The 13,947-nt window shown below is 40.8% G+C and overlaps 1 protein-coding gene across 1 annotated transcript in view; it reads right to left on the bottom strand.

Moving 5' to 3' along the window:
- Window positions 1-13,947, bottom strand: part of LAMA1 (laminin subunit alpha 1) — a 235,980-nt gene that overhangs the window by 113,463 nt on the left and 108,570 nt on the right. The window contains exons 19-23 of the mRNA XM_073631377.1: window positions 12,889-13,100; window positions 9,137-9,243; window positions 5,998-6,178; window positions 2,625-2,761; window positions 1,221-1,457 (exon numbers count right to left, since the gene is read on the bottom strand). Of these exons, the coding sequence (XP_073487478.1) occupies window positions 1,221-1,457; window positions 2,625-2,761; window positions 5,998-6,178; window positions 9,137-9,243; window positions 12,889-13,100 (874 nt within the window). The remainder of the gene's footprint in view (window positions 1-1,220; window positions 1,458-2,624; window positions 2,762-5,997; window positions 6,179-9,136; window positions 9,244-12,888; window positions 13,101-13,947) is intronic.

Genomic DNA, 13,947 nt, shown 5'->3' with positions numbered 1-13,947 from the left:
CCCTCTCAGTACAGGTGCGGTGTGGGAAACTCTGAAACTGGAATGCATTAGTGTCTCACTGACACTTCCCTGCACTGCTCTGCTGATGGGGAGGGAGTCGAGTGCCAGCAAAAGAGGATTCAAGTGCCGCTGGCGGCACGGGTTCCGGGGGTTGCCTACCCCTGGTATAGTGTGTATCCAGCTTTAAAACAAACTAAAAAACCTACTGAAAAAGCCACAGGTATAAAATACAGTCATCTTTAAACCACGTCCCAGCTTTGACACTTGCAGGCCACCTTCCCACTGGCCAATTACTATAATATGGGTTCATTACTAACCAATAAGAAGAAGCAGGAGAAGGGCGATAGGGCTGACCACATTTTGCTCAGCATGCTCCATAGTTAGGGATGTCCCAGGACATATAGGGGTTGAGTTACTAAAAGCAAATAGACTGTGCACTTTGCAAAGTGCAAATGCACTATGCAAGTGCAGTTGCCCCAGAGCTTAGTAAATGAGGTAAAGATTCCCTTTGCAAAGAATATCCAATCACGTGCAAGGAAAATAAAGAAAACAGAATTTTTGCTTGCACATGATTGGATGATGGAAGTCAGCAGGGCTTCTGCCCGTTTACTAAGCTCTGGAGCAACTGCTCTTGTAGAGTGCAACTGCACTTTGCAAAGTGCACAGTCTATTTGCCTTTAGTAAATCAACCCCTGTGTGTTTTTATGTCTGGTGTGCTATTAACAGTAAAGCCTGGCCATTGACTAACCCCCCAGACTGACTGGACAAAGGAAAAAAAACACTAATAAGGTCATCTCTCTATCCAATGCCTAGCAAACTACGAACCTGTGTGGTATTACAGTGCTATGTTAGATTGAGATAGCAGAGAGGGTGCTGATCTAAACTCATGATCATTAAAAAAAAAAATACCAGCAGAGAGGACAAACAACATTTATTGTTATAGTTACATAAAGTGTTAATCAGAAACAGCTGGCCCTAATTTTATCAATAAATAAACAATAGAAGCAAAACATTAACTAAGCAAAATATCTTCTATTGTAGCCAAACTATAAATAAATAGTGTATCTAGGTTTTCATACATGCACAAGTGTATGTTGTGAATACACCACTAGATGGCAGTATCTGAGCAACCTAAAATAATGCAATACTGCGTTTAAACTTATTCACCTGAAATACAGATCTTTTATATTCAATCTGAAGAATTTGTAGTGTACATTTACCTTACAAGCACAGTTACCAGTTGCTTCTTCACAGCTACACATCTTCTGTTTATCATCGCACCAAGCCGACTGGGTTCCTTTTACATCACAGTCACAGGAGATGCAGCTGGGGTAATTTCTGTATCCAAATAAACAAGTATTGCAAGTCTGTCCAGCAAACTCCTTCCTGCACACACACTGGCCAGTAGTGAGGTCACACTGGAGACTGGAAGACCCATCTGTACTGCAGTTGCATTCCTAAAACGAATCAAATCAATGTGCTACACTCAAGAGAGTTTGTATAATAAATTATCTATATATATATATATATATATATATATATATATATATATATATATATATATATATATATATATATATATATATATATATATTTTTTGCATTTATAAATTCATTTATAACACATTTATAGAAGGAACAAGAGAATATGTATAAAGTAGGGAATGTGAATTTCACCAGACATTCACTGTGAATCATTTACTATTATTTTTTACTAGCCTTTCTCACATAGTTATAATGCATTTTACATACACTGTGGGATAAAACATGTATATACTGCATGTACTGTATATCTAATCTTAGAGCAAGATTTTGCAGCAGCTCACTTCAACTAAACACTATTTGCTTGTGCAATCTCAACACTAGATTTGAAGATGACAAGTGTTAAAAAATAACAAATTAAAAAAATGTGAATCCTAGTGCAGGCCCTGCCATTTCCAATCTCAGCGGTGAAGGGAATTCAGGACATCAAGACAGTTTTAGGTACTTACTACTTACATTAGCTGCATTCATATTTTTTTTTTTTTGCAGTTAACAGTAAAGGTGGCCGCGACATTTGGCTAATAGGATGGTAAAAAGTAGTAGTCACTTTGATAGTATAGTTTACACTACGGTACGCTAAACTTTCTAAACAGAGGGCCAGTTTACTGTCCTTGAGAATTTATGGGGGGGCCAGACTGTGGCCAGTGGTGGTAGAACATGTCCCATTATTGGTTTTAATGGGAGGAATAGTGCCCAATAATTGGTGTCAGTTGGTGCCCCAAGGGCCGGATGAAGGTAAGAAAAGGACCGCACTTGGCCCCAGGGCCACAGTTTGGGACTACTGGTTTAGAGCCAAACTGGTGATACTGAGGCTAGTATACATCAAAAAGTATACATTCGATGGGTGGCAATCGATCTTATCAAACAGTAACTGGAAGAAAGGGTAAAACCTCGGCTAGTTAGTTGAAGGATATGGTTTAGATAGGAAGTAGGGTTTTAATTGGAGGGCCATTAATTAGGTAGTCTGGTCTGATACTATTGTGTGTATCAAAAACATTGAATGAATATACAACTCTCGTAACAGCTGCTTTACGCCTCCCTGCATTCCAACTGTATTTTGCATTTTGTAATTCCATTTCATACCAGACATCCAAGCTCAGGATCATGGCCCCAGTAGTTGGCATTGCAGAATTCGCACTTTGGTCCGTGTGTGTGAGGGGGACAGATACACTCTCCGGTCTGCGAGTTGCAGTTATTCTGTGTATGCTCACAGTCACAAGCTGAGGACAAACATCATACATATCATACAGATCTGATCATCAAGAAAGACAGTTACAAAGAATAAATAGATACTAGTCACCCTGTATATAAATTACAGCATCTATTTAAGGGACTGAAGCAATATTTCTTGAAATACAGCTTATCAATTTACTGAAAAGCAGTGAAATCACTGAATGCTTATTGATCTTTCTTTTACACTTAAGCTGTTTTTGTTATACAAACTTAATATCATTATATAAAACTTATAAAGCATCACCGTGAGATTCATTTGAGATGGGGCAGAGGTAAAATACAAATAGGACACATAAGAAAAATAGAACAGGAGTATGTATGAGAAAATAGATATATTTAATGTTGCAAGCTGACATTTTCCTTAGTCACTTGACTTACAGTTAGCAGCCAGGACAATGACACATAAAATATTACCTTAGGGTTCATTCACACTAGATGTAGTGGGACTGTGTTGGGCGGCTATTCCAAGGCAGTCCTTCTACAAGACAAGGCAAAATGCCTTGTCTCTAGTTTGGCTAGTACACACCACTGTGTTGTGGTGGTGTGCGGGCATTGTGCGCTGTAAAAAAATACTGCATGCAGTACTTTTTTCCAACATAGAGCGGTTCACTGCATGCTGGGCCATGGAACCCTATGAAATGTTAATAGAATGGCTGATGTGAATGAGCCCTTAGCTCAGAGTTTCTTTACTGCTACAGTAATAATGTTTTTTATTAGTTCTAAAATATAAATTGATATCATTTACTGAAAGAGTAATTTTATATAAAACATATCTTGCTGAATATGGCTTAAAGCTGATCTCCAGGAATTACTTGTATTGCATAGTTACATTGGTCCAGTTGATGGGCCCTACTACAGTGATAGCTGCAATCTTCTGGTTCCTGTTGAGGTTCTCTGTGAGTGGATTCTCCTCTGCACACAGAACTTTTTAAAATCGAAATTAGTCAGTTTAAAAACCTATGTGTACAGCCGCCATCCTGATATCCATAAAATCCACAGGCACAGATGTCACATTTAAAGTGGTTGTTAAGCCACTATATGCAATTTATACCATTCTCTCTGTTTAATAATCCTGTGTGCCCCTGTGTCTGTGTTTTACAAAAGAAAGCCATTCTTTACCTGTTTTCAGAGCGCCGCTCACGTGACCCGCCGCCTCTCTCCTCTCCCTTTCCCGGTTTGACAGCTGCAGTGGGCGTGGCCGAGACTCCCCGTCAGCCGGGAGGAGGGGAGGAGAGGAGGAGAGAGACGGCAGGTCACGTGAGTGCCAAGCAGCGCTCCAAAAACAGGTAAAGGGCGGCTTATTTTTATAAAATACAGACACAGGGGCACACAGAATTATTAAACAGAGAGAATGGTATAAAACCTTTAATGTAACTTCAGCAGCAGGAGGGGAGGGGGCGGGCACTAGGGCACTGACACAGGATCTGACAGGCGGGGGGGTGAGGGGACAGAGGAGAGACAGCAGAGCTGCGAATGACAGAAGCACATAAACTGACCACGGTGTCAGGGCTCAGCAGCCAAGATAAACTGTGGTCAGTTTGCAGGGGAGAGGGCAGAACTAGGCAGGATCCACCAGGTTTTTTAGGTGATAGAAGGGGCCAAATTACACAGAACAAGCACTATGATGTATAACATGCTTTAAAGGAACAGGATCAATATTTTTTTTTTAGGGTAACAAACGCTTTAAGTCCTGCCACTCCATTAACACATAGGTACTGACCGGCTTTCTATTTTTATCAGTGAATACAAGGTGCTCTCTGATTGGACAAGATGAAGAGGGTGGGATGAGGCATCATGAACTCCACCTCATCCAATCAAAGAACATCTTGTAATTATTGAAACAAAAATACTAAGCTCTATAAATGGTGACAGTGCCATGGGAGCACCCCCCTGTGGTAAATGTGCAGAAAGGAAGCCGCTCGCACAGGACCCAGAAGTTTGCAGCTTTGACTATAGTAGCACCAACTACTACAGTGATTGTCAGCTTCCCCAGTGGCCCTTCAGGTATGAGACACGCATATTTACATTGTGCCAAGATGGACCAATGTACATATGCAATACAGATCATTCCCAAGTTCAGTTTTAAATATATTTTGCTTAAAATTGTTTCAGGGATCTATTTTTATCTAACTTTAGCTGCAAAAAGTAAAAAAAAACTGTGCTTGCTGGTAGGTGAATTAAGATCAAACCATAGATGAAGATATTAACACATGAAAGACAAAAAAAGATTCTAGTTTCTAAAAGGTTTGAAAAAGAGAAATGATGCTGCAGAGAAACACCAGAGGGCAATGCAGGACCGCTCCAAATAACTTCCAGGGTAGCTTAGTTTTTGTAAAGTATACTTGCATGTTGCAATACATTTCTATAACAAAAGATGAGAAGTTAAAGAAAAATATCTATCTATCTATCTATCTATCTATCTATCTATCTATCTATCTATCTATCTATCTATCTATCTATAATCTGGTGTTCTGTAATAATGAATTATTCCCTAAGACAGATAAAGATGAGTAAAAAGCGGTAACAGATATCAACCAATAAGCAATTCTTTATATTTTCCTAACTGCAGTAAACTACTGTACACTACATATTATCAAGGCTCTGAAGACTTCACTTTAGAAGTCTAACAATATATTGTCTATTTGAAAGCCCCCCCTACTACCCTTCAGAAACATAGTCTGTATAATACATCCGTAAAACTATACAGAGTTTTACGGATATAAGAAAGCACTTTATTAGATAAAGACTCTATTGAAACAAGAAATGTAATTCTGTTGCAAAGAGCAAATCACTTTCTGAATAATAAGTTTCAATAACGAAATTTAAAGAAAAGCTCCATGAAGATTTGATCTTTGGATTGGGGAGAAAAACATAAAACGTGAACTACACTTACTGCTGAGGCTTTGATCCAGTTGCTGTACAGTTGGGCTCCCAGCATTTGCTCCTAGCTCCGGCACACTTCCAGCCCCTGACTGTCACTTTGCTGTGTCCTGTGTGTCAGGAATTCCCAAGAGATCTCTGTAAAGCCAACTAATCCAGAATGCAGGCTGCAGAGCGGTGTTCAGGAATAGGAAATGTGCTGAGACCCACGAGCAGAAATGTACAATCTCTGGATCAAAGCCACCCAGGTTAAAAAAAAAGCTTAACACTTACCTGCTCGATTCCAATCAGATCATTATGGGGTTAGTCTTTAAAATCGAAATGAGTCAGTTTAAAAACTTACGTGTACAGCCGCCATCCTGATATCCGTAAAATCCATGGGCACAGATGTCACATTTAAGTCCTGCCACTCCATTAACACATGGGCACTGACCGGCATCATTACACACTCCGGAAACTGACCCTGATAAGCTACAGTTACAAGGCAAACAGCCAAAGCCAGATGTCAAGCCATAGAACCCAGGCTGTGAATAAAAAAGATTGAATTAACTTTTATAGAGATGAAAGAAAGGAAATCAGTTATCAACTGATTAATATTAAAATATATTCACAGTTTTTTCCACCTAGAACAGATGAATAATTATAAGTCAAAAACAGAGTATAAATGCATCAGATATAAAACTTACAAACTATGCTGTATAAATGAGTATTTTGAACGCCATGATACAAATATTAAAATGTAATTGCTGTTATTAGCATTTTTGCACTTAGTGGGGAAGCAATAGAAGCTCTGTTAGTCTGCTATTGCTGTGTCCTTATTGGGAAGATTCACCCTTACTTCCTGTCCTGGGACCATCATCACCGGGGCAAAAGTGAAGATAAATCTCTAGACTTTAATAGTTGTCAGCAAAACAGGACTGATCAGGAAATCTCCCAGTGGGGATATATGTGCATTTGCACCTGCCTCTTGCTTGTTATCGTGTCTCCTGGACCTAATGCAAGGGGAACATGTTGTGGAAATTTTATATTAACGTGTTGTCATAAGTCTCCCAGTGTGTCTGATCAACCACAGCCCGTTCTAAAGAACTGACTGGGGCAGATCGATGCTGGCTGAGACCTGTTAGGTAGTGGAAAACTTCCTGGTGTTTGGAGAGAGGTGTTTGCGGAGAGAGGACATGTCCGCCAGCAAAAGGGCCCCTGTGCAATGCACAGAACGATCGTCTGGTGGGGATGCGTTCACTCTGCAAAGACATTATCGGTTTAGAGGTGTTTTGCTCTTGTCGCCCCTGGTATGCCTGATCAACATGTTTGGGGTGCCATGACCTACACCTGCAGATAATCTCTCATCCATGCACGAGGAACTTTAGTCATCGTCATTTAGTATATTGTATCATGTCCTGTAGTAATTGGTTGTTTTGTGTTCTGCTGTTAAATCCTTATATGGTCATTGATATCCTGTGAGGTCACAAGCTTTGTAAGAGGTGTTTGGCTGTTGGAGGCGGAACCCTCAAGCTTTTGAGACCTCCTATTGATATGCTAATAAAGTGGCTCACGCAGACAGCTAAGGGAGGCTGGCTAGCAGTGTGTTTTTGGAACTTGAACGAGGAGGATGTGATTATTTGTCTAGTTGGTTGGATGGGGCACACACCAGAGGATGGATACGATCAAAAGGTGAGATGGTATTATATCATTTAGACGAAATTGTTATTATGATTAGAAACAGGAGATTTGGCTGTGTGCTTTGTGTACAACCAAATTTCGCTGACAAACATGAGGGCACAAACAGCAATAAAATATAATATAATATAATATGGCCTCATTCACACAGGCGCACTGCGGGTATGCAGCCCCAAACACAGACAGTATGCATTCAAGGGTCTGCACCCACACGTGCTGTATCCGTGCAGCCATTGCATCCCAATTGACATGAATGGGACTGCCTGCAAGAGGATGCACAGAACACCTGTGCAAAACCATGCGGGTAAATGCGGCCCTCGCACAAGAGTACACTTAGGTACCCCTGGATGAACAAAGCCTATATATAACATTCAAATTCAATATTAAATACCTGTCTAAAATAAAAATATTTATTTAGGGTCAAACATATTATTAAAAAAAATATAAAAAGAATCAAAATAGGTTTATGTTAAACAAAGTATGATTTAAAATGGTTTTATCGTTTTTTTTTATAAATTACATTTAATAAAAAAACAAGTTTCACAAACTAAACTTTGCTGTACTTCCTCTCCAGCGATGTGAGTTCCCTCACCAATGCTTTCATTTGCACAGTCTTCTTCAGGGTTCCAGCATATTGATTGGTTGGACTGGAATGCCATAACTCCACTACATGCTTAAAGGGGTTGTAAACCCTTGAGGTTTTTCACTTTAATGCATTCTATGCATTAAGGTGAAAAACTTCCTTTAGTGTAGCAGCCCTCCAGTGCCCCCGTTTTACTTACTGAACAATGTCTTTCCCACGTCGGGAACGAGCACACCAGCTCCAACCGGTGTCTTGTGTCCTGATTGGAGATTGTAAGCTCTAACGAGCAGGGCCCTCTGATTCCTCTTGTACCAAATTGTAATGTAACTGTAATGTCTGCCCTCATGTTGTAAAGTGCTGCGCAAACTGTTGGCGCTATATAAAACCTGTATAATAATAATAATAATAATAATAGTAATAATAATAGCAGTGCAGCCGTTGGCTCCCCTGCTGTCAATCAAATCCAATGACACGGGAGCCAGGGGCAGGACCGAGTCCTGCTGTCTGTGTCAATAGCAGCAGCAGGACACGGGAGCGTGCCCACTTGGGTGCCCCAAGGGAGAGAGCTTCTCCGACGGGGCACTCGAGAAGAGGAGGAGCCAGAAGCGCCGCTGAGGGACCCCAGAAGAGGAGGATCGTGGCCACTCTGTGCAAAACGTACTGCACATAGGAGGTAAGTATGACATGTTTTTTTTTTTTTTTAAATAAATTAATTTACCTTTAGATATCCTTTAAGGGAGTTAATTCATCCTGGTACCAAGGCATGCATTCAGAAGAAACATTGCTTTCAGACAGGTAAGATTTTTATTGCAGTGGAGACATACAGGGGTTGATTTACCAAAACTGGAGAGTTCAAGATCTGGTGCAGCTGTGCATGGTAGCCAATCAGCTTCTAACTTCAGCTTGTTCAATTAAGCTTTGACAAAAAGAAACCTAGAAGCTGATTGGTATCTGTGTAGAACTGCACCAGTTTTTGCACTCTCCAGCTTCAGTAAATCAACCGTACAGAGTCTCTTTTGCATTAAAAGTTTTCTTACCACCTACAAATTCAGTGTGTAAAGTATATATACACATACTCATATACAGGTCTACCTAAGTCCAAAAAAAGGAAAACATGTTTAATTTCACTTTTGTATAATCCTGAACAGAACCAAAACAGTAAGAAAACCTATAAAACAGTAGACATTGCCTTTAAATCTCCATAATATGCTTCATCTCTCACCTCACACTGATCACATTTTTCTCCAGAGACATGCGGTTTACAGTCACACAATCCAGTGTTGTGGTGGCAAATTGAGGAGATAGAGCTATTTGGGTGACATTGACATGCTTAAAAAAGATAAAAAAAATTTCCAGTGTTAAAGAATATGTTACCCCAACATTTCATATTCCTGATGTGTGTATGCTGTACCAGGTACTTGTGTTAAAAAGTTTCCTGTTCTCTTTGTATTTCTTCCTTTGTGTGAAATACCTGGTGATCCTGCCAGTCCCTCTGCTTTCCTATTTCAATCTGACCACGCTAGGCATGAGAGCACATCCAAACTCATTGTGGTTAGTTTTCTGGTTGTGCTGGGAGAACAGCCTGCCTGTCCTACAAAGATCAGACTTGTACTGACATGCACCCTACACACCTCTTTATTGGGAAGATCAGTGTATTGCTCCTTCTCTGTCTCCTGCTGACATGCCCCCTACAGTCTCCACCCCCAGCTCTTGCAGCTGAGAACAGAGGTCATATGATCACTTATAGAAAAAGATAGAAAAATGTCATACAGTATCTCAGAAAAGTGAGTACACCCCTTACATTTTTGTAAATATTTTATTATATCTTTTCATGTGACGACACTGAAGAAATGACACTTTGCTACAATGTAAAGTAGTGAGTGTACAGCTTGTATAACAGTGTACATTTTTTGCCCCCTCAAAGTAACTCAACACACATCCATTATTGTCTAAACCGTTGGCAACAAAAGTGAGTACACCCCTAAGTGAAAATGTCCAAATTGGGCCCAAAGTGTCAATATTTTGTGTGGCCACCATTATTTTCCAGCACTACCTTAACCCTCTTGGGCATGGAGTTCACCAGAGCTTCACAGGTTGCCACTGGAGTCCTCTTCCACTCCTTCATGATGACATCACGGAGCTGGTGGATGTTAGAGACCTTGCGCTCCTCCACCTTCCATTTGAGGATGCCCCACAGATGCTCAATAGGGTTTAGGTCTGCTAAACACATCCTTGGCCAGTCTATCACCTTTACCCTCAGCTTCTTTAGCAAGATAGTGGTCATCTTGGAGGTGTGTTTGGGGGTCGTTATCATGTTGGAACATTGGCCTGTGGCCCAGTCTCTGAAGAGAGGGTAATCATGCTCTGCTTCAGTAAGTCACAGTACATGTTGACATTCATGGTTCACTCAATGAACAGTAGCTCCACAGTGCCGGCAGCACTCATGCAGCCCCAGACCATGACACTCCCACCATACACCAAACACCAAATTTAACATACCTGCTCCCCATTCACACCTGAGACCTTGTAACACTAATGAGTCACATGACACCGGGGAGGGGAAATGGCTAATTGGGCCCAATTTGGACATTTTCACTTAGGGGTGTACTCACTTTTGTTGTCAGCGGTTTCGACATTAATGGCTGTGTGTTGAGTTATTTTGAGGGAACAGGAAATTTACACTGTTATACAAGCTCTACACTCACTACTTTACATTGTAGCAAAGTGTCATTTCTTTGGTGTTGTCACATGAAAAGATAAAATAAAATATTTACAAAAATGTGAGAGGTGTACTCACTTTTGTGAGATACTGTATATATATATATATATATATATATATATATATATATATATATATATATATACACACACAAATGTTTTGTTGTGCATTTCTATTTTAAACTGAAAGGGTAAAGATTCGCATATACTTTAAAAACGCCATTAAATAAATACTACCATTCTTCCCCTACAACTGGACATTATTACTGGTCATGCTGGAGATACTCATTGCCTCATAAAACAAATATAAAGATAAGTTATGGCAGTCATAAACCAGTAGTAAAATTGGCAGTGATTTGATAAAGCTTTGCAGCAGTAATGAAGTGACTGGTCAGTTTTATTGTTGTTACTGTATATCCTGCTTTATATCTTTTAATCGTAGCCCCGATTATTGTTGTTTTTATCTCTTATAATGGGCTGATCTATTATTAGGCAAATACGTTTTTCTTTTGCCTATAACTGGCAGAGGCAGAGAGGCAACCTTTACTTGTTTGGTCATTTGCCACACATTTTTGCCATCATTAGAAATACAGTCACCTTATATACACTTTATTACACAAAATCACATTGCTCTAAGCCTGGGAATCGCTATGAACAACTACAGGCTGTGTGCTTACAGGCTGCAGCAAAGGTAATTTAAGCCTCTGTAACCCTCTCTGTCTCTAATGTACATTATACAATCTGAGCTACACTATATTGTTAAAAGTATTGGGACGCTTGCTTTTACACGCACATGAACTTTAATGGCATCTCATTCTTAGTCCGTAGGGTTCAATATTGAGTTGGCCTACCCTTTGCAGCTATACCAGCTTCAACTCTTCTGGGAAGGCTGTCCTCCATGTTAAGCAATGTGTCTATAGGAATGTTTGACCATTCTTCCAGAAGCGCATTTCTGAGGTCAGGCACTGATGTTGGACAAGAAGGCCTGGCTTGCAGTCTCCACTCTAATTCATCCCAGTGGTGTTCTATCAGGTTGAGGTGCAGGCCAGTCAAGTTCCTCCACCCCAAACTCACTCATCCATGTCTTTATGGACCTTGCTTTGTGCACTGGTGCGCAGAACCACCCCCAAACTGTTCCCACAAAGATGGGAGCTTGATTTGTCTAAAATGCCTTGGTATGCTGACACCCTAAGCCTGGGTTCACACTATAGCCAATTGGATGCAGCTTCCCTGCATCCAATTCGCAATAGCAGGAGATTTTGACTGACTCTCTATAGAACTGGTTCACATATCTCAGCTGCGGATCTGGTGCAAATTTGCACAGGAGCCCAGTGCGTCTTTTAGTCCATTTCAGGTTCGAATTTAGCCAAAAATTTGGGCTGAAATCGGACCTGAAATGGTGAACCAGGACGCACCGGACCCCTGCTGGGAGCCGCATGCGGCTATGATATGAACCCAGCCTGAGAGTTCCCTTCACTGGAACTAAGGAGCCAATCCCAACCCCTGAAAAACCACCGCACACCATAATCCTCTCTCCGCCAAATGATTTGGAGGGGTGGTCCAATACTTTTGGCAATTTGGTGTGGGTGAGCGAGTTTGGGGTGGAGGAACCTGACTGGCCTGCACAGAGTCCTGACCTCCACCCGATAGAACACCTTTGGGATGAATTAGTGCAGGGACTGCGAGCCAGGTCTTCTCATTCAAAATCAGTGCCTGACCTCACAAATGTGCTTCTGGACGAATGGTCAAACATTCCCATTGACACACTAAACCTTGTGGACAGCCTTCCGTAAAGAGTTAAAGCTGTTATAGCTGCAAACGGTGGGCCAACTCAATATCGAGCTCTACGAAATAAGACTGGGATACCATTAAAGTATAAAATAAATGTGCGTGTAAAGAGAGAGAGAGAGAGAGAGAGAGAGAGAGAGAGAGAGAATAACATTTCTCAGGGCACAGTATGGTGTCATTTGTCATGGATGCTTTTTTAGCTCAGTTTAATTACAGTACATTCACTAATATGCAACTATCGTGTGTGATTAAAGAAATAATGTGGCAGCTTGGCATCCCACTGTATAGTGCTGTGAGACATGCAAAGAACATTCCACTGTTTTTGAAACAACATCACTAACCTGGTATTGGCCAAGCTTCAAAAATCAGATATAAGCAATACAAAACTTTATAAAATAAACTTTATTACAACACCTCTGCATTCCTTTAATAAGCAATGCAGAAATTATAAACCACATCACATCTTACCGGTACAGTTCTTCACAAAAATGGCATCTCCATGGAAGCCATCAGCGCATCTTTCACAGTAGGGCCCAGATGTGTTTCCAATACATTTCAAACACTCTCCTGTCACTGAATCACAATGGCCATCTTCAAAAGGGTCTATATTGCCATTACAATCACAAGGGACACAGGATCCTCCCAGCACTGATGGATTTCCATAGTATCCATTGGCACATCTGGAACAAAGGAGGGATTCTTTAAGGACACTAACATCCGACTCTCCAACAAATGTCACCAAAACATGGAGGCAGTTGTTAGGTAATTTTGTAAACCATAATAATAACAAGCTGCACTAAACGTACATATACATTATTAAATCATGTGAAAATTAGTAATCAACAAAATCCTGTGAATACATAGTACAGTGATGAATCAGTGCAACTGTATAAAACCTATCAACAGTGGTCATAAAGTCTGTGGAAAACTAATTAAAATGATGAAAGTGCAACTATATTACATAGTTACATAGTAGGTGAGGTTGAAAAAAGTCAATCAAGTTCAACCTATGTGTGTGATTATACTGTATGTCAGTATTCCATTGTATATCCCTGTATGTTGTGGTCATTCAGGTGCTTATATAATAGTTTTTTGAAACTATTGATGCTCCCCGCTGAAACCATCACCTGTGGAAGGGAATTCCACATCCTTGCCGCTCTTACAGTAAAGAACCCTCTACATAGTTTAAGGTTAAACCCAGTGGCGGCTGGTGCTCAAAATTTTTGGGGGGGCGCAAACAAACTGAAAAAAAAAAACATCAATTGCAGCCACTGTGCCCATGAAACGCAGCTACTGTGCCCATCAAACGCAGCCACTGTGCCCATCAAGCACAGCCACTGTATCAAACGCAGCCAATGTGCCCATCAAGCGCAGCCACTGTGCCCATCAAACGCAGCCACTGTGCCATCAAACGCAGCCACTGTGCCCATCAATCGCAGTCACTGTGCCCATCAATCGCAGCCACTGTGCCCATCAAGCGCACCCACTGTGCCCATCAAGCGCACCCACTGTGCCCATCAAGCACAG

The sequence above is a fragment of the Aquarana catesbeiana genome, linkage group LG05, assembly GCF_042186555.1.
Source record: "Aquarana catesbeiana isolate 2022-GZ linkage group LG05, ASM4218655v1, whole genome shotgun sequence".
NCBI classification, from domain to species: domain Eukaryota; kingdom Metazoa; phylum Chordata; class Amphibia; order Anura; family Ranidae; genus Aquarana; species Aquarana catesbeiana.
The sequence above is the reverse complement of the archived record's forward strand: the minus strand, read 5'-3'. Positions and strand labels throughout refer to the sequence as shown.